The 21266-nt window shown below is 43.5% G+C and overlaps 1 protein-coding gene across 1 annotated transcript in view; it reads left to right on the forward strand.

The window, feature by feature from the left end:
- The window catches only part of LOC138566660 (inositol-tetrakisphosphate 1-kinase-like), a 273353-nt gene extending 253419 nt beyond the window's left edge, over nucleotides 1-19934 (forward strand). The window contains exons 7-10 of the mRNA XM_069644218.1: nucleotides 2951-3116; nucleotides 4160-4227; nucleotides 16787-16949; nucleotides 18222-19934. Coding sequence (XP_069500319.1) covers nucleotides 2951-3116; nucleotides 4160-4227; nucleotides 16787-16949; nucleotides 18222-18562 — 738 coding nt within the window. The 3' untranslated portion in view covers nucleotides 18563-19934. The remainder of the gene's footprint in view (nucleotides 1-2950; nucleotides 3117-4159; nucleotides 4228-16786; nucleotides 16950-18221) is intronic.
- The last annotated feature ends 1332 nt before the right edge of the window (nucleotides 19935-21266 follow it).

A 21266-nucleotide genomic window follows, 5' to 3' on the forward strand; every position in this document is an offset into this window, starting at 1 on the left:
AAAGAAAACGGTGGCAAACAAAATGACCACCTGGCACCAACTTCTCGAATACGGTGTGCCACTACTCTTTAACACGTAGTACATGATACTCTAACATCTACGTGTAGTTCTATGGCATATTATGCAATAAACATTTGCCAACTCGAGTTTTGGCTCTTGGGTCAGTTGTTGATTTTAAGAGACCCAGGCTTCTTCAGGGCACAAAACCATCAGGGTGGTCAGGTGCATCAATTCTCTTCATCCTCCAGTACAGCACACACATGCGGGGGCTCCAATACTGGTTATTGTTGAATCAACCACACACTCAGGCAGCTAACCCCAAACTGGCTTCACGTTGTTATAGGGCAACACGACACTGTATCTTTGTCATGGATGAATTCTCGGATCGCTGCCATAATTCTGGACACTATGACCGGCGCCGGTGTTGGGAACCTATAGACTGCCTCGCTGCACTGAACGTTAGGTGGTCTTTCCCTGTATGGAGGTATTTGGGTACAGAGTTTCAGAGAGTGATATGATATGATAAGTCATTTATAACGCGCCTGCACACAAGTGTTTCTAGGCGCGAAGGTGGTTACTAGAAAGGAGAAAGAGGAGCCTTCATGTCATTTTATTTGAATGATGCCAACATTATCGCTATGTTCTTGATGGTATGTAGTGCAAGAATGTCCTTCAGGTGTAGTCCAGGCCTTTGCGTAGTAGGAGTAGTGTTTCGTAAAGTAGAGTTTGACGTGGATACACATTTTGCAGTGTTCAGAGGGCTGGGGTGATGTGTTTGTGTCTTTTGCGTCTAATTAGTAAAGTGGCTACTGCATGTTAGGCACTTTATAATCTCTTGAGTAGATAATCGGGTAGTTCCGGATAGAGGCTGTTGACATAATCACGTCTTACTAGTTCCAGGGAGATAAGTCCCATGGTCCTGTACGTGAAGCTCGGGTAGGGCATGATGCATTGTAAAAAGAAGAGTTGGGAAAAGTAACGCCTTCAGATGGTCTTGACCTGTGGTTCTAGTGTGAGGTACCTCTTCTTGTGGCTCTCAGATTTCTCACAGTAGGTGTAGTGGGGACTGGGCAAGGTCCCATTGCTTGTGCCAAATCAATTGGTGTGGAGTTGGATGGTGTGGTTCCACTGATCATGAGCTCTGTTTTGGATGGGTTGAGCTTAAGTCTGCTGGCGGTCATCCATGCACACATCTATATGAGATAGCTGTGTCCGCTGTTTGGTCATTTGTGATTTTGTAGACAATTTGAGTGTCAACTGCATAGTTGGAGCAAGTGATGCCTGTGTCGCTGATGAGTTCCAATAGGGGGGAGCATGTATATTGTGAAAAGAAGAGGTGAAAGGCTGCAGCCTTGGAGTACTCTGGATGTCAGGTTGCAAGGAGAGGATCTGAAGGGGGCGTGTTGTTGCGTGTTATTTTGTTCTCCCAGTCAAGAAGGATACATAATCGGCATGGCAGTGATTTGGTCCCATCTAAAGATCAGGGCCAGATTGTTCAAGAGGTACACTAGGTAATTAATCATGGGCTGGAGAGCTGGGGAGCTGTAGTCCTGGTCAGGGATCAGGTCTAGATTATCCAATAGTCAGACGAGGTAAGTGGTTAGGAGCACCCAAGTTTAGGAGACGGACACAGGTTCGAGCCTGTACCCCCACCTTACTACATTACTACAGTAGTGCTGTCTGCAGCTGGTGTAGGCTCTTCATTATGGAAGGGTTCTTGTGCAAACCGGAGCAGTAGGGGAACAAAATCATATGATCATCAGTGATTACAATTGTTACAGAAAACGTGGGTGTGATTTTAGGGGGAGACAAGGATGTGTGTCCCGCCTCTCCCAACTTTTGTGGCACAACATTCTGTCCCACTCATTTGGCAGCGGCCCCTTCATTTAGATGTCATGTCCCCCTGAACATTTTTAGCAAAGTAACTCCATTGGAAAATGGCATACGATGTCCGCAGCAAACCTATTCTAAAAAAATAGAAGAGATTTACTTTGTCTGGAGGAATAAAGCACTGATCCACTTGCTGAGTATTTGTGAAAGTTAAAAACAACTTGCACATGGTTTTGGAACAGGCTGAGGATTGGCTATTCAACTAAATTAATTATAGGTTTGGTGAAGTTTTTAGTAATGTTTCATACATTTTTGGATGAAATTGTGTATTTAAATTGATGGGGCGATTAGTCAAAACTATTTCCGTTTGTATTGGATTTTAGTGTAAACGTATTATGATTGCATGTTGTTTAATGAAATAAATCTGTAAGTGTATATTTATTGTCTTGTTGTGTGTTAACTTTTTATAAACTAGAAACATAATAACAAAACAACTTGAATATAAAATAATAGACCATGAAATCCGGGAAATTGTTGATACATTATGCCAACCAAGTTTGTTTTGTTCCATAAGAAAAACGGGTCCCAAAGTACTTATCCCTAGAGACTCCATGAGTATGTAATCCAGCACTGCCAAGTATCCTTTGCCCCTCACCCCAGTGGCAGGGGTCCCTATATTTAATGGACCTTTCAATTGACTGAGCCAGGTGAATCATTATCACTCATTAATGTAGATTAGATTTAGCACTTGCAGTTTGTGGCATGTTTTCTGTATTTACCTAAAAAAAGAGCAAGTTATAGAAGAGTTGAAATCCACAACTGTTCTTTCCAAATTGACATGCACCCCTTCAAAGACACATAATACATGGAAAGCTGTAGCTGGATCCAATCACCCTGCCAAGAATTCATATTTTTTTCCAGATGAACCCCAATAATTTTGAGCACAAAAAAAATAGAACACAAGTTGGTGATGCTTTAAATATATGTGTGTTTTTATCAAGAGCCTGGTGAGAATTCTTCAGAATCTGATCTTTAAGTATCGGGGAACATGGACACTTGACAGAGCACGATGAGAAACATGTATGACGCTTTATTCACGCTTTCTCCTTGATCTTTACAGATGTCCCTCATCTTTAACCAAGAGGGTCTTCGGGAGCTCAAGCCCCCCTGTTTGCTACAGAGCTTCATCAACCACAATGCTGTTCTCTTCAAGGTCTTCGTGGTGGGCTCCGAGTATTTTGTGGTGCAGAGGCCATCGCTAAAGAACTTCGCTGTTGGGGAGTCAGGTACCCCTGAAACTTTCCTATGGTCGTTGAGCTGTCCTTTGTTAGGCCAGTAAGTATGTCCGCATTCGGCAGACATTGACATCACCCGACTGGTGTATGGTAGATAAGATAAGCATCTACGTCACTGGTGGCCAGCAGAGCTCTAGCAGGAGTACATTTACTGAAATCAGTCCGGGTCATGTATGCGGATGGAGAGAGGCAAGATTGGGGCTCACAAAAGTGGTAATCATCATGTACTAGTGACATGTCAGACTGAGCCAATGGCCGCAGGAATGCCACTGATGGGTAGCGGTGAAGGTTTGATGATGTAATTGTCTGTGGTAATGCTGGTACTGGTACCCGTGTGGATGTCAAAGAGTAACTGGTAGAATGGATGATTGATATGCTGGAAGAGTTGACAGTACTGGCCTTGTTACTGCATTGATTTCATCTTTGGAGGTAGCAGAATATGTATTAATCACATATTGGAAATGTTCTTGGCTGTGAATAGATCCTGTAGTGCTGCCAGTGACACTTCTATCGCTGATGGTTGTAGCAGTGATGGGGCAATTAAGGTTCCATGGGCCTTCATGTTAGTACGTTGGGTGTGGTTGCATTGATATTGAATACGGATGGTGGTGAAGGTGTGTTGGATTGGTGGTGAAGGTGTCCTGGTGATACTATGGATGAGGAAGTTCATTGCAAGGGATTGTTGCTGCTGCTGAACGTCTCTATTGATTTTGGTACTGTTGAGAAAGGCAATATTAAACCCATTGGACCACACATGTTGAAGAATTGATGCTGATAGGGCAATCCTGGCAATAAGGTTGTTTAATATAGGGTCACTTTGGCAAGGGGTGACTGCAATGATGGATATATTAGAAATGTAGGTATTCAGTTCTAGACATTGGTGTGTGAGGGCCACAATAATAATGACTTTGCGCAGATTGATGATGGATCATGGTTCCGAGGACATCAATATATGGAATCATTGTACACTGATACACTTTAAGAAAAGGGGAAACAAAATTACCCTGATGTTAAATTTTCCTTGTTTTTTTCAGAGAGAAAGACAATCACCTTTAACAGCCAGGATGTTTCCAAACCGGAGTCCTGCTCACACTTGTCTGAGGTGAGTACTCATTGTTGCCATTTTTGTTTCTGCCTAAACCTGCACGCGGGCCGCACTTGCTGATATATTCAATTTTTGTGGTAGCCTGTCTAATTTTTCACTCAAATAAAATATATTTATTCTTTCCAATCCCTGATAAAAATCCATTTGTCCAATTCATGATAGCGTGACATTTTGGAGATTATGGTATTTTCTTGGTATTCCCTGTATAACAGTCTGATTGGAGGATTCAGACCTTAGCATGAAGGATGTGTGAGATTTGCACCTAATGCATTGTGTCGAAAGCGGCCTCTGTATTGTCTGCTCGCTTAACAAGGTTAGAGGTACCGGTTGACACACGTTTCTCATGTTCAGAGGTTTCTGGTGCATAGCTGCAGAACAGCGGAGCGGAGTGGAGAGTAGCGGCATCTCGGAGTCTCAGCGTCTTGGAGTCTCCCGTTCTATCACCATAGAACTGAGATAGGGCAACTCGCAGAGCTGTATGGCCATGACGCCAACATCTACCCCAGGCACGGGAGCGAGGACTACGTGGTCCATTTTCTCCCTTTCTCGGCAGTAGTCCAGCGATCTAGGTTTAAGACAGGGAAATGGAATTGAGCTAATAGGGCAGAGCAGAGTGTGTTGTGCTATTGTCCACTACTGTATTCATATGTGCCTTTACGTGGTGGGACACATTCTGAAATTCATACACTGAGAGATCCCAGAATCCACTCTGCACCCACACAGCTCACGCAGTTATGTAGACACTGTTTGTATATTGTTTGTCTATATTGTCTATACATAAGGGCACTGCCCTCAATAAGTCTGTTTGGCTTTAATAATAATAATAATGCTGTCTTCCGAGCTGATATCATTGTTGGTGAATCAGCGTTTAATCCACTAAGGGAAAGGGGAATTGCAATGAGCAAACACCCAAGGATCCAGTCGAAGGCTCCATCTATAAGATCACCTAAAGCATCAACGTTTTCAAAATGTAGGGTGGCAACCGCTAACCCTAGATCTAAGAAGCTGAGCATAGGGCACTCTTAACCACCTACTTCAAAGCTCAAACCTACCAAACTCAAGGAGACCCTGAGTGGAGCGGCATCAATGCTGTCTCACTCAATATTACGGTGGGTTCTTCAGAGCCAAAAAGAGGTAACGTTGCCCTCTCTTCCGGATACCAACTCTAGCCCGAGTATCAGCTTTAATCTGGATCACACTGGCATCAACAACACTGTTGTCTCAGCCATCCCCGTAGAGGGTTTGGGTGGCCTGGAGGATGAGGAGGGTGAGGACGTTGAGAACGTTGAGATAGTTGCAGTGGCAGGTGAAGGAAAAGGCAATGATCCATTGCCGAAGTTAGGTCTCCAGCATTCATTTGTGCAATCATGGACTATTTTCCTCATTCCACACATACCTGAAAAGGGGAGCTTGATAGTAACTGGGAAGGTGAATGGGGGTCAACATCAAAACAACAGTTCTAGCAAAGGTTAGCCCATCCTTCCGAATTTGTACAACACAGCAGATGTGACCACGAAACTTATTGAGTCCTCCAGCTCTGTTGAAGAGTTTTTGCCACTAGTTGATAGTAAATTAGTAAAAGAGAAAAGTGCTATACATGGAGGTATCTCCCCCTCAAATTCTATCTCTGAGCAGGACCCTCTGATCAATCGGGTTGGCCGCTGAATTGATGAACTATTGAACTCCTGCCAGCAATTGGGAAATGTATTTGTTGAACGGGAAGACGGCCACCTGCTGGTACAAACAACGGCTTTGGAGTCTGGCACAAAAGGCATATTAGCAGCACAATCATCCAAACACTCCAACAGTCAAGCACATTTACAACAGCCAACTGCCAATTTAATTCACAATTCAAGAAGTGAATGACAAGCTGAATATCCCATTGCCCCCATAGTAGAGCCCATGGATCTCACCCGAAGCCCAGAGCATAAGCAGATGAACAAAAGTGTAAAGGTAAGTCATGTTCAAGCTGACCAAAATCCAACCGTTGTAGGCCCAGGCATAAACTCTGAAGCAGCTAACATCCAGCAGTCGGTGAAAATGATCGAGCACGAACTGGGATATTGCTGCAAATGCAGGCCTGATTTGAGCTACTCAGATAGCTCTGGCGAGGCCTCTTTGAAGCAATCGACAATGTGGCTTGTTAAAAAAGAAATCCTAGACAACATGTGTAATGGTTTTTTAAGGATAGAGGCCTTTGGCAAAGACGTATTTCAAGTAGTTGGAGCCACTACAGAAGAATGCATTCAAGACCGAATTTTACTAGAGAAAAGTTTGGATTTAATTAATGACATAGTAAACCAAGGTAGGCCAAGATATGATAAAACTTTCCCACCAAGAAGAAGAGAGCTTGTCAAAAATCGGTCAAACAGGCATGATGCATTTGTGGTATCCTGCTCCAACATAGAGGAAATACCATTACAACATGGGTTACGACCCCCCTCTTTGAGAACGGAACACGAGACTTCAGATACAAGAACCACAAAGCACTCTGTCGAACTGGTGGTTATTGGGACCTCCAAAATCACCAATCTATGCAAGCACTGCAGGGCTGCTGTCTTCAAAAGCCAGCAGAAAAACATCCCGATTGCCAACTGAATCAACAGAGATCTCCCTACATTCTTGATCCAAAACCTTATAATAGTTTAACCCAAACGGAAAATCTAATAGCACATCTTTGTGTCCCGCTTAAGAAAAAGGAAATTTAAACCTGGTTATAAGTGTTTAGGTGGACCAACTGGAAGGATGGAGAAAAAAATAACATAATTTGCACTTTCAAGGGCTCGTTCCATGAAAAAATAAATGCATATAGATGAAGATTGGACAAGGTATTAAGGGAAAATCTGGGCATCATTGGGGAATCTAATAAGATGATACTGATGATACGTATACTGTCTGACTGTATGTACTGTGGCAGGTGCAGTATAAGAGCAACGTTCGTAGATGCAAGCAATACATTTTGGAACAAAAATGTAACTTGATCGTTGCAGGGAACTGAAGTTTTCTTAGACAAGGGCAACCAGCAATGTCATCTTCATGAACACTGGTATTTGCCCATGCTTGCGCAAAAAAATAAAGAAGGCAATACTGCTGGAACAGACATTTATATGGAATCCGGGCTCAGCCCGATTACCCAAAATGTGTTGGTCCAGCTGAAATCATGGACTTGGCTCCCTCAGCTTTGGAGAGAGCCCTGAGTAATTCAACGCGACCTATTCCCTCTATATAAGCCAAGGACCCAGTTTATAATACAGCTAATGGGTGTCACAAGCAGGGGATCTAACAACATTTGTGGCAGGGGGTGGGTGCCTTAAGCTATTGTCCTGGAACATTGCTGGCTTGAATCCCAAGCTCAGGGACCCTGAATTTGTTGACTATATATCTGGTTTTGATGTCTTACTTTTTCAGGAGACCTGGGCTTTTGGAAACACACGCCTCCAAAATGTCAAAGGGCACTTCGTTTCAACATCCCATAGTAAAAAAGGGAGAAATAGTGGTGGTTCTTGCAATTTATGTCGAAAACCTACTAAGCTCGAAATATAGCTCAGATTCCCCCACAAATACAGTGTTAAGGGTTAATATTGTCATGGAAAGTCTGAAGCATGTATTATCTGTCACACATTTTTACAATGCTTCCCAGCACAGATCCTCTGGATCAGATATTACTTCTCTGTTCAACTATTTGGATAATTTAAGTTTTGGCGTGCACTCTGAAGACACACCTTGCTCATTTGTAATAGTAGGGGGTGATTTTAATATAAGGCTTGGTGTTTGCCAACTAACACAGGAAGGCAACCGAGAAGTAGACACTGCACTAAACATGCCTGACCAGTTATGGTTGATGGGAAAACAAATAAACACGGAGCAAATTTCCTGAGTCTCTTAGTAGATTGCAGATTGCGTTCCGTAAATGAAAGGCTACTGACGGATAGACCTGGGCACCATACTTATAGCTCTTCTAGGTCTAGGTCAACAATCGATTATTTCATAGTCCATACACTCGACTGGAGGAATTTGCAGGATCTAAAAATGTATCAACGCTGAGAGGGCGAACATGATCCTATGATTTCATTGATTTTTTATGGTAACATCAACAATACAAACTATGATCGCACTAATTTAGGCGGTGTTGGCTGTGCTTCGATTGTTAGTAGGAAACACCTAAATTTGGCAGCAATGGAAGGAGAATCTTGCTCTAACAAGATAATGGCGGCCTGCCTTCCTTTTGTTGAGCAATGTTGTGCCACTAAGGGGACAGACTAAGCACTCTCATGCATTTATAGGAGTATTATACATATTTGTCAATTTAGCATGACTACTATCCCTTACTCAGGAAACCGGAAAAAAACTTCAATTAGCATGATAAAACGAAGATTGCAGAAATTTCATAGTCATAGCTTCTGAAATTAGCAAAGATTTCAAATCAAAATAATGTAGAGCTGGCCCTAGTGAGACTTCTATATAAAAAAAAGCTCTAAATCATGCAAAGGAGCTATGGAAAATTCAACGTTGGCATGAATTGGAAGAAGCAGCGAAAAACCTAATAAATACGACTTTTGGAAAATAGTTTAATTTGGCACTCGTCCTCCCAGAGTCGAATCAAATGAGTTCCCTGCCTCTTTAGCCTGGACTAATCACTTTTCGAAGTTGTTCGGTGGAAGCAGTGATGAAACAGCAGAGACAATAGATAGAGGTTTAGATCAATTTTATGTAATAAACAATGGATCTGTTCTGGAGCTTCAGGTGTATGAAATAAGAGAAGGGTTGTTTTCCATTGCTCCTGGCGAATCCACTGTCCCAGACCAAGTGGTGATAGATCTATTTAGGAAGGAGCTCTTAATATGGGTTCCGGTATTTACCAACATTTTTAATACATTTTTGGCTTCAAGTATTTTCCCAGCAAGTTGGAAGGAATCCATAATAATGCCAATATTTTAAAAAGGTGAAAAACGTGATCCTAGTTGTTACCGCCCCATATCTTTGATCGACGTCACCGCAAAATGGCTTGGCAGGGTGATATATTCACGCATACTGAAATGGATAAAAGAAAATTGCATATTGTCCGAGGAGCAATGCGGCTTTAGGACAGGGGTTGGCACTGTAGAGCAAATTATGAATCTTAGTATGCTTCTAGATAAATACACTAAAGCATATGGAAGCCCATTTTTTCTAGGATTTATGGACCTTAGTCAAGCGTTTGATAAGGTAAACAGAGAAAAGTTGCGGCATCTTTTACACTCCATAGGCCAGCCAGCATCCATATTGAAAATACTTATTTCTTTACACACTGGCCTGAAAGCAGCGGTAAGGTTGGATAACGTAGGAAAACGAACCCCCTCATTCCACATCTTATGTGGGGTTAGACAAGGATGCGTCCTTGCCCCCCTACTATTCAAACTATACGTCTGCAGTTTGGCAAATGAACTAAACAAAGCCACAAAGTATACACGAGAGTGAATACGAGAGTAAGGGGAGAAACATTACTGTCTTGCCCTTTGCTGACGATTAAGTTTTCTTGGTTCGTACTCCACTAGCATTACAAGATATTGTTTTTGCATATGCTAAATACATGGGCAGTAGAGATCTGTTAAAACATAAGAAAATCTAAGTTTATGCGAGTGGGTCCGCAGACCAAAAATCTACCCCCCATTCTAGTTTCAGGACAAAAACTTGACTGTGGGAAAATATTCACTTACCTAGGGGTGACAGTTAATAGCATAGCTAATTGGTCAGATCATATTGTTGAGGCCACACAATTCTCTCAGGCATGCGGCGCCTTATATAGATTTGGCTTGGAGATGGGTGGCTTAACTATTAAACCAACACTAGACATTTACCGTGCCAATCGGTTCACAGCGTGTATTTACGGTGCATAAGTGTGGGTGGGGCCTGTGTCCTTCTCAGTTGATCCAGGTTAAAGAAAACATTTCTTGCTGGCATTTTGGGGGCTGGTACGAGCTCCTCAAGTTATTTGCTCCATCAAGTAAGCCTGGATTATATAATAGACCACATAAGCCTAAAACTGGTGTTGTTTCGGATAAGAATATTGGCGCAAACTGACACTCACCTAGCGCATGAAATTTTACAAGAACTTATGTCCTCGGACATCTGTAGAAAGATTAACTGGCTGAAAGAACTGGGCAACACATTTGATAGTCTTGGTCTGCTGGGTATTTACGCTGCCCTCTAGAACCAATATTAATTTAGTAAGGGAAAAATACATGAAGTACTGACGGGAGCAGCATACCCTCATTGAAATGAAGAACTGGTCGGTCTCCAAGTATTTGAACAATGGCTGTAGTGGGCTTAATGCTGACTATGTGCGTTGGTTTTACCAGAAGCGAATAACGAATATCTTATTTCATCTGAGGGTTGACCGTCTTCTATCACTAATTGGTGTCTGTGGCAGCATACATACAGTTATAAGTCAAAAAATAGTTTTTAAAAAACAGATTACAAAAAAGACCGATTTAGAAAGACCGCTCTGAGACCACATAGAGCGGTCTTTCTAAATCAAACTTTCAGCCCCTGTGACGCACACAAGTGTGCTCAGGGGCTGACAGACATGGCGAGACACAGAGGACGGAGCGTCTGGTGAGTGTGTGTGTGTGTGGGTGTGTGTGTGTGTGAGAAAATGCGTGTTGGAGAAGGGCAAGGGTAGAGGGGAACAACATTTGTGTGTTTGTGTGTGTAAGTTGATGGTTGTTGGTGGAGTGTGGTGGCAAGTAGGAAAGGGGGGTCAGGGGTGGAACCCCCTTATATAAAAACAAACACTCTGCCATGTGCTTTTTCTGCTTTCTGAGGTCCGCACAAAATCGACCGAAATAAATCGGTCTTTTTTATGTGTGGCCTTCAAAAAGCGGAAAAGTGGCATAGAACCATTTTACCTCATGATATGGCCCATTTTTTGTTTTTAGGTCAGTCTTTTTATGTACCAAGAAAAACGTTTTTAATACCAGTTCTAAGGATGTTAAATTGCAGGTCGATTAAAGAGGCATTGCAACGCACACTCTCTTTACCATCCAGAGAGGTAGCAGCGGCTCTTTACATGTTTTTAGAAGCATATGTTTGCCGCGTCATGCAGACTTGTTGCAAAATAGAATGTGTCTGTAATGAGATACTTACCATGGTTTTTTATTGGAATGGCATTGTATTGTGATTTAATAACTTAATGTATTTTGAATTTTTAAAGGTCTAACTTTTGCATGTTGTCTTTTATGGCGCCATGCTTCGAAATAAAGATAAAGAAAAATTGATTGGTGTAGGATGTGCCCCATAGGCAATCACATCCACGTCAGCCAAAGTGAATTATATGAGTAGGTCTGGGGGCATCCTGCATGATCACATCTAGTGCCTGCATGGGAAGGTGTCAAAGGTAGCATGGATCCCCCCCACTGAAACCTTTCCCTCATTTCTGCCATCCCTACGGCTGGTGCTATGGACTTCAGCCAATGGAATTCAAGCAGAAAGGAGAATTCAGCAAGAATATTTAATAAAACTACCATCTGATTAGGTTTTGGAATATTGAAGCATCTAGAGTAGATGGGCATCAGCAGGTAGGTCGGGCGGGCATGTGGTTTATGGAAGCCATGCAATGGCTGGTCCATAGGAGCACTTTACATATACACACATGCCAATCAGAGACCAGAAAATTTGTCAGTAGGGCCCACTGGCCCAGGCACTGTGCCTGCCAACCATATCTTGGGCTGATATATACAACACTTAAGAGATTTCCCCACAGCCAGGTGCCCTTGAAAGGCCCCATAGGTTCATCCAAAAGCAATGTTGCCTATAGGAATCACTGTCGGTAAGTACATTTTGTTTAAGATAAGATTAGTTTGGTCCCATCACCAAGAATGTTGTAAATGTATGTAAACCTGTTTCAGTTCATTTTAGATAGGATTTGCATTGCAAGAATGATAAACAATGGGCAATGATAGGGTTTTATCTCTTTAAAGAGTGTACAGCAAGTCACAAATTAAGAAAGATGAGCAATACCACAGAATGGCATGACCCATCATAAGACAATGTTTTCTGTATATATTTGCCATTTCACACACTTACATGATTTTACCGAGTAGGGCATTGGTCCCTCCTCCCCAATCTACCAAACCCATCCCGCAAGTGAATATGTTACTGTGTCCTAATGCTTAATGCCTGGTTGAGGGCAGCAGTGGGATTCTTATTCTGGGGATACCGGGCGCGCACATTAGACAGTGCGCCTGAAGTGGTCTTCAGAAGGCCTCCTCGATGACTCTGGTAGTCAGTCCCCACCCAGTCCAAAGACTCCTATGACCCTTCTGGGGTTCTAATTAAGGTATCATTTTGGAATAAAGAAATGAAACTACAACTCCTGAAACTGTTATGTTAAGAAGCATATTCCTTCCCTAACCAACTCATGTGCTTCATCACGATTACTTGTGAAACATGTTATATGTATTTAATTGAGGACGCAAAGATGAGCTCCTCGGTGGAGATTGTACCCCTTTTTCCAACTGAATAGCAAGCAGTTCAGTACGGTATTCGGGTAGGAAAGATAGAGTGGCAATGTAGGAAGTTGAGAATCGGAAAGAACAGGGCGTCTGGGTGCAACGTCTTCTTATAGTTACTTGGTTAAGTAAATTGAAGATCTCAAAAACTAAGTTGCCCCCATTGTGTTTTGTTTTAATATGTACACTTTATTTTTCCTGTGTCAAGATGGTGCTCTGATTGTCACAGTACATTGTCATCTTGGACTGCCGTCCTGAGTGCCATCCATATATGATCTATAAGCCCCGATCAGGTGTACCATCTCTTCGCAGTTTCTGTCACTGAGACACAGGGAATGATAGGCGTTCCTGTTAGTGCTGTTCATGATCCTGGCTTAGTTCTTACTGAGTTCAGAGGAAGAGCACCTTTCCTTTACTCTGCTCCATGTTCTCTGCCAGGGAGGGCCCTTTACTGACTCACTGGAGTTTAGCTTCTAAAACTGACACAATAAGGAGAACCTTGACTAGGCTCTTTTCTATCTTCCTTTAGAGTGAGTGTCCCAGCTCTGTCTTGTTTGAAGTCTGTAGGAATGACAGCAATGGCTCAAGTGATGAGACAGATCTTTAGGTTCAAACAGTTTTTCTTTTCCAGTAGTTCATGCAAGGGGTTGGATTAAAGGCCTACAGGAAGTAGAGGAACATCCAGAAACAATATGAAACTACTCAGTACAACAGTGTTGAGGACGAGGCAACACAAAGTAGAGTATCCCTCATGGTTTGGGTACGTAAGATGAAGCTTCCAGTAAATGATAAAACTCCTAAACCGACTGTTAATGAGTCCTTGTCTCTCCTTAAACACTCTATTCTAGAACGATCAGAATATTATCTTCACAAACCCATAGCCTCCTGGCTAACCTTTAGCTTCAGTGTAAATATTCAAAATCTTGGCTTACAAAAGCTTTTGCAGAACCCGTGTCCAACCCTAGTCTATAAGCACCACAAATTAAGATCTCATGTGAAGGTTCTTCCAGGTATTACTCTGTCTTGACTCTTCTTCAGTCTTCCACCTTCCAGGATGCAGCTTTAGTACGCTGCACAGTCTCTTGTACCACAGACGTCAATGCTAGCCCTCTCCGCAGCCTCATATCTTTCAGCTTGTAAAATAAGGCATCTTCAATGCCTCTCAATTCACAGTTGGATCTCTCCAAAGCCTATTGAGTCTCAACATGATCAGATAGGTCTCTCCAGGACCTCCTGCTTCTCAGCATTCAATGAACAGGTCTTATCAAGACGCTGGTTTCTCATCACTCATCTAGATGTTTCTCTATCTACTCTTACTTCTCAGCGTTCACAGACAGGTCTCTCCCAGAACTCATGGTTCTGAGAATTCAGGGCAGGACTCTGCCAATCCACTTGTTTTTCAGCATTCATGGATAAGTCTCTCCTAGACGTCTGGCACTATCTCCACCATTGCATCTGGGTGCTGTCAGGCATTCATTATAACCTGAGAGCAACTCCTTAGTAACATAGTGTGTCATCAGTGTACTTATACAAAGTGATATTAAAAAAGGTTATGTGATCCATACTGTTCTAAAGTTAGCCAACTCTGTAGGATCTGCTTGAGTTTTTCAAGTAGGCGTGCAAGAAAAGTGGTATTGAAATGGTCTGATACTCCAACAGTGGTTAGGGAGGCCTTACTGTTTGCTTGTAGTTTCTCTGCCATGAAAGGAAACTTAAGTAATGCCTTAAATAAGGTTAGTATGCATTGAGCAGCTAAATATCCCAAACATATGCTGATATCCACTTATTCGCAAAAGCAGGAGCTTTTCATCAGGACAAATTGCACTCAAGAAGGAGCTAGCATCCGTATCTAATGTGAGCATGTGTGTCATTTGTGCTTCCCCAATTCTCAATCCTTGGATTTCATCTTGGATCTTTTAATGTTTTGTTCTGTCAAATATCTAGCAATATTATCAGAGAACATGTGAGCACACTTGAGTGCATTGTGTTTTACGCTGCAGGAACAATCTGCTGCAATGAGTCGTGATGGCTGCTTTCCAGGTGATTTTGAGTTAGGAAGGGTCTCCAGCATATACTTTTATTTGGGCTGGAGGAGGGTAGAAGTGTTTTATAGTCTCTAGTCTATCTCCTCGGGTTTAGCCTATCCTTCCCTAGATCATATTGATGCCATCTCCTTTCACATACCTTCCTATGTTTCCTGGCTGCTGCAAGTTCCCATGCAAACCATTTTAAGAAATGACTTGGTTTTGACATTTTTACGACAGCTATTGAGATCAAAGGTTAGTGTTATACAAACTATGATTTTTCATATAAAACACTAGTGTCTGTGACAAACATGAAGTAGTCCACTTGTCAAGGATGGTCCATTGCCATGTCTGGTAACAATTTCATGCAATGGCAAGATTGTCTACTGGCTATGGTGTCGAGTTACAGGAAAGATTTTCCTAATGTCTTTTCATGAACAAAAATCGCACTGCGGACTGTTAATGACAGCATGAAGGTAAGGTGCACTTTAAGAGAGGAGGATACTCTAATTTGTGACATGGGAAGAAATTCTTCCCATGTCAGCTCTGACATGGGAAGATCTTGTAAGCCATGTGTGGTATCATCCATCCAAAGGTTTAAATCGCCTAAGATCACCAGGATGTTCCATCTTGCATCAACGGCTCTATGTGATTTGCCTGAAGCTTTGATTGCGACATTTCATTGCAAATGTATGCAGGGAGAGACCCCCCGATTCCTTACCCCCACATCATTTTTATTATCTAAACCCACCCCCACCCCCACATTTATGATGAAATTCGTCCACAAATCTTAGACGAATTCTCCTTCGACCAAATATGATGTGGCAAAACCTCCCATTCCTGCATCAACCATATAGCTGAATTGGTCAGATGCGAGAGGAATAGGTTGTTGAGTTTTGGCAGAAGGCGGAAGGATCCAGCTTATTCGGAAGTTACAGCGAGCGATTTCCTTGCTTTGCACACAGACTATCTAGCCATACACTAACACTCTTGAGGGTTATAAAAAGACAATAGTAAAAAGGTATCAACACCTTGTCACATTCTTATTTTTAAAACAACAAAACAGTCAGACCAAAAAATCTCATGATCAATGTATGGCAGGTGAGTATTTCTGAAATGGAAAGTCAATATAGCCGCTGAGTAGATGTGTACATTTTACGTCCCGATTGTTAAGTATGATGGTGCGATGTCCTTATGCCAGAAATTCTGCCCGGTCTATGCTCTATTGTCCCTAGAAGACCAAACACAGCGTGGATGCAGATTTCTTTACCAAAATGAATTGGCCCACGCCTGTCTCGGGTATATAATTTCTTTAAGGTTTTTCCAAGTCACACTTAAGCTATCTAATGGCAGATTGATATAGATGTACACTTCCACCTGTGATTCTCAACTAGGGCTCACAGGTCTTTAGAGGGCCTGGCTTTGCTTCCTGTGTCCCACTTTTACAATCTCTCATATACCATTCCAGCTGCCACCTATGTGAATGACCCACCATTTATTTTTTAGTGCGCTTTTTGTGTTGTTCCAGTGATCTTTCCTAGTTTTTTCTCAAAATTTGTGTGGTTTCACTTCTGAAGACAAGCACCTGTTTGGCCATTCCCACTGCAGACAGACAAACGTATGCTTGCACTTCGGATCTCGCTGATGACATCACAGACCTCCCCCCATTACCATCCTACTAGATCGCATTTTGAGTTTTAGAAATGTCAGTAAGGACTTGCCAGGTTCATATCATGGCTCTGCCTTTCTGTGGGCCACCACTGAAGCCAACGGCGTGTCTTGCCCCTGGAGTGTGGGTGTTTTTTCCACTGGGAGTGGGGAAGAGGGGAGGTGAAATGCTGGAGTGGGGTCAGGCAGTGGAAGGACCCAGTTATACCGGCAGGCGGGATAGGCTGATATTGGAAGACACCACAAAAATATTGCACAATGTTAATCAACAATTTTAAGTTGAAAATGTTTTACGTTGAATGGTTCAATGGAAACTTGGGGTGTTACTGCCTCCACTTGCCGATTTTCTGTGAGTACTTGTGCTTTTATTTACAGCTGGACAAGGCAGCTGGCGAAGTGAGTCGCCCCTCGGACGACATTGTCAGCCAGGTGGTGCGAGGACTGCAAACGGCCTTGGGGATGTCACTATTTGGCGTGGATTTGATCGTCGATAAATGCACTGGTCGCTGCGCTGTGATCGATGTCAACGCTTTTCCAGGTCAGGGGATGGCTGTAAGAATAGATCCCCATTGAACATGTAGGGGAGTCAGAGATGTGGCTCTGAGCCAATTAATTCTACTATGGTTTTTGCATAGGGCACAATGGTGAACTTAAGTTCCACTGATGGTCACCCAAGATCCTCATAAAACACAACTCTTATTTGATAACCTATGTGTAATAATGCTGGCTATTTATACAGTGGACTTTACTAACTGAATTGCCTCTTGTGGTCTAAATAATTAAACCTTAATGCCAGAGCATGGATTCATTATCCAGCGATAATGCCTGCCCCAAGAAGTTTCCTGGTGGGAAACTATTAGTAAAGAAGGCCGCACATGCCTGAGTAAGGACACAAGGAAATTGACTAGCTCTGCATTAATAAGGAGATTTGGAATACCTGTGCTAAACAGAAACCCAGAGAATTTACATTAAATGGCCTTGAGAAAGACCGTCTGGGTTGAAACACGTGTTGCCTTTTATGTTACACAAGAGACCATAGCACTATTAAACACAATTGGATTAAGTAATGTGTTTCTGAGAATAACTACAAACAGACAATCCTGAGATCAGATGGGACATGAGTGCATATAGCGCAGAAATCCATAATTAATTAGCACATTGTGATAAAAATGTATGCAATGTTGCCTGACATGCTGCTACTGAAGTCGGAAGGTTTATAGGGCGATCAGTAACAGAGTGTATTGGCTGCATTCCGAGCACTCCGATTTCTTCAAGGGGGGTCAATGAAGATGTTCTCATGTGCTAATAGACATTGATATATTGCTCAACGGTTTGTGCTTGATGAACTATCTTATATGACAGGCAGGAGAGTGTGGGTGCAAACAGAGACATGTAAATAACTCAGTGGCATGAATAGCGGATATAAGGCAATCATTCAAAGAGGGAAGACCATGGATGGCTGGAGGCTTTCCATTAGGGAAGAAAAGGAAAGACTGGATGGAGTGCAGGCTCTTACTCACTTTCAACCCAGATGTTCACATGTTTCTTCTCAGACACACCCCATCACCTGATGATGTCTCCATTACATCCACTATACATCCACTATACAGCCACTATATACTATACAGGCAGGCTAGTGCTTCCCCGATGAAGGTGCAACGGTACACCTTGATGAGGAAGCAATAAGAGGTTATCTCTTCCATAGAGACAGTCTACAGTGTCAGCATGTCCTGGGTGTATTTGTGAAGCACTGATTGGGCACCAACCTTTAGCTAATCCCATTGTTGTGCTTTCTGTTCTGGTCCTGTAGGTTACGAAGGGGTGCCAGAGTTCTTCCCTGCGCTGCTAAAACACATCGTAAAACTCCTAGAGGACAAGAAACGGGACATGGATCATGAGTCCTCATCTGCAGAGCCGTCTCAGCATCCAAGGATCTCCTGTATGGTCAAAACCAAAGACCATGACATGGCTTGCAGCCACATGGCCTGGGGTCCTCGGGCTGTGGAAAGCACCTCCCTGGAACCCATAAAGAGTGCCATGGAAGATAGTTCATTATTCAACTGTGCCTCGCCTGCGTCCATGTTGTTTCATGATAATGCTGCTGTTCCTGCGCAAGGCCTTGGAGAACAGAGCAGCATAGCGCTGAGGTAAAACCCTGCCCCCGTGTCTTGGAGAGTCGGAGAAAGCATCTAATGCACATTGAGTGAATTGGCACAGGATGTAAATTCTTTTTGGTTGTGCCACTCTTCATGCGCTGGTAGCATCAAGTGTAGCAGGAACGTCTAATTGAAGACATCTTTTGGACACAACCCGTACCCCATCCAGTTCTGACTTTCCTTTCTAATCTGCTGCAATTCAGCACTGAGGTATCTTTTTATATAATTGTATTAATCTCATACTTGTACCAGTCTCATGTATTTTTCATTGCAAGAGACGGGGGCTCTTGTAGATCTTGGTAGCAGTGTTTGGATAATTTCTGGAAGGGGCATAATACATCAGTGAGTTTCGCTGGAAGAGCTCTGATCAGGACACCATGATCTAGAGGGGATAGTGTAGTGGTGGTTGTGGCCACTATCATCCACCAAATTGAGTCTGTGTGGTCTTCTTGCTGACAATATGATCCTGGCCTTTTTATGTGGTCATAATATGGAAGCTGACTTCTAGAAGATGAAGTAGTTGGGCGCATGTGGTTTCCATCACTATGTTGAGGCCAGCGAGTATTGGCGTGACTCGAATAAATTCCCTCCTATTCAACGGTGCTAAAAACAGAAACTCTACTGTCTGATTTTGCAAGGGTGGACTTTCTGTACACGGGTGAAATCTGGTTGGGGCCTTTCCCTGGAAACTGTAAGAGCCTGTGCTGTTGGTGGAGTTCTAAACTAAGACTCTAAACCCCTGTAGAGTTTCTGTGGTTCTAAAAAGAGACACTGATATCCTATGGTATTCCTGTGCTGCCAGATTGGATGCTGAGACCCGGCAGTGTTGACTTGGCTATCAGAGACTTTATGTCACAGTGTGGTTTCCAAGAAGATATGGCGATTTGATGGAGACTCTATCGTTAGAGGCAGCCAAGCAGATCCTTGTAACAAAGGTGGTTTGTGTGATTTCATTGAACACTGAGTCCCGATATCAATAGTGCAGTTGCATATTAAGACACCCAGGGCCACAGGTGTGGGATGCTTCCGATGTAGACTCTTATGTCAATGCTATTGTGTGATGATGCTGATGTTTACAGAGGACTTTTTGCCTCTCTTTGTTTATCTCTTGGGATTGGTGACACGCTGCACGTTCTACCTCAATCCTAATGGGTAACAAGTTCTTCCCTGCCCTTTCATCTGCTGATCCCCCACATTTTACATAGTGGATGGTCTTCACTGATAAGAAAAACAAACACAGGACTCACCCATAATTTGCTTACTTGATATTTACACAAGCTGATTCACTGATCTGCATCCTGCCTTTTGGAGTAAACTGATATAATTTATTGAAATAAAGACAAGATTATTTTGTGATATTTAGAAAATGTGCCATTGTGTGACTCACTTCCTTCTTATCTGTAATGAGCTGCACAGCAGACTGCATCTGTGGTAAGTTCAGCACTGATTTATGGAAGATGGGCCAATAAAAGGTCCTCGCTGATCGATTGGAGCTGGGCAATGACTGCCTGGATGCTGGGGATCCTAGGCTTGGGGTCAGATGGGAATTCATCTATAGGGGTTAGGGGGCAAGAGGTTTACAAGAGTGGCCTCTGTTAAGCAGTGCTAAAATGAGCCATAGGGGCTGATTCATGAAAAATGGGCTTTGTGCGCCATTCTGCTCGCAAATCCCCATGTGTGAAACAGGGATTTGCTGGCAGAATGGCCCACAAAGCCCTTTTTTTCGGGCATACATGATTACATGAATCAGACCCCTCACTTCTTACAAATTACATGCCCTAGGATGGGGTTTCACAATTCTTGGAACATCAGAGTCTTTCATTTGATGCCAAGCAACTTTGGAAGAGTATCATATTATGTTCATGTGAACATACTCGTATTATTTATCCCACTGACATGATGAAGAAGGTGAAGGACTTACCATCAGACACTGAAATGTTCACATAGACTTACCTTTGGACCTCATGATTTAGGTGCAGAACTGTAGATCTGTGTTACAACTTCTCATTGTTCGTTAAAAGATAAGTCAAAGTCGGACTTCAAGATGGCCGCCGTGGAGGGAGGACGTGCGTGAGCTGAGCTCCGTCTCCCCTCCCGCCCCACAGTAGCAGCAGGAAGCATCCGACTCACATGAGGGTTGAATTTGGCCCCCCCTACTGAACTCGCAGGCCCTCATAGACGCAGGAGCCGAGCGCCACCCCCACCCAAGCCCCCCCAGGGCACATCGCACCGAGGGCAGACACAACAAGACGCGGGAGGCCTACCGCTGAGAACTCCACCGGCACATCCTTGGAAGGCACCGCCCGAACCACCCCCACCGACACATTTGCCGTCGGTGACGGCTTACGGACCAGGGGCGCCGGCGGAACCAGCGACGCATCCCGCAAGCAAGACCCGGGGGAGGATATACCCGCCCGGGTGAAGGAACTGTGGCTCGGGGAGCATCGTAAGCTCGAGCCGGGTGGAGGCAAGACGTGGTGGCCCATCTCTCCCCGCGATCCGCTCGAGCCGACCGGGAAAACATAGCAGCGACGCCCTCCACGGTGCGGAAGCGCAGCCAAGGGCTCGGGCCGGGTTGCGCGCCCGCACGGCCTATACACCGCGATTGGAGTAGAGGCGGGGGATCGGGACAGAGGGTACCTCTCGCCGCTAGAAGCAGCCGGTCAGGGGCGGGGACCAGCCAACAGGGTGTAGGATCG

The sequence above is a fragment of the Ambystoma mexicanum genome, chromosome 2p (genome assembly GCF_040938575.1).
Source record: "Ambystoma mexicanum isolate Mex_15411 chromosome 2p, UKY_AmexF1_1, whole genome shotgun sequence".
NCBI lineage: Eukaryota > Metazoa > Chordata > Amphibia > Caudata > Ambystomatidae > Ambystoma > Ambystoma mexicanum.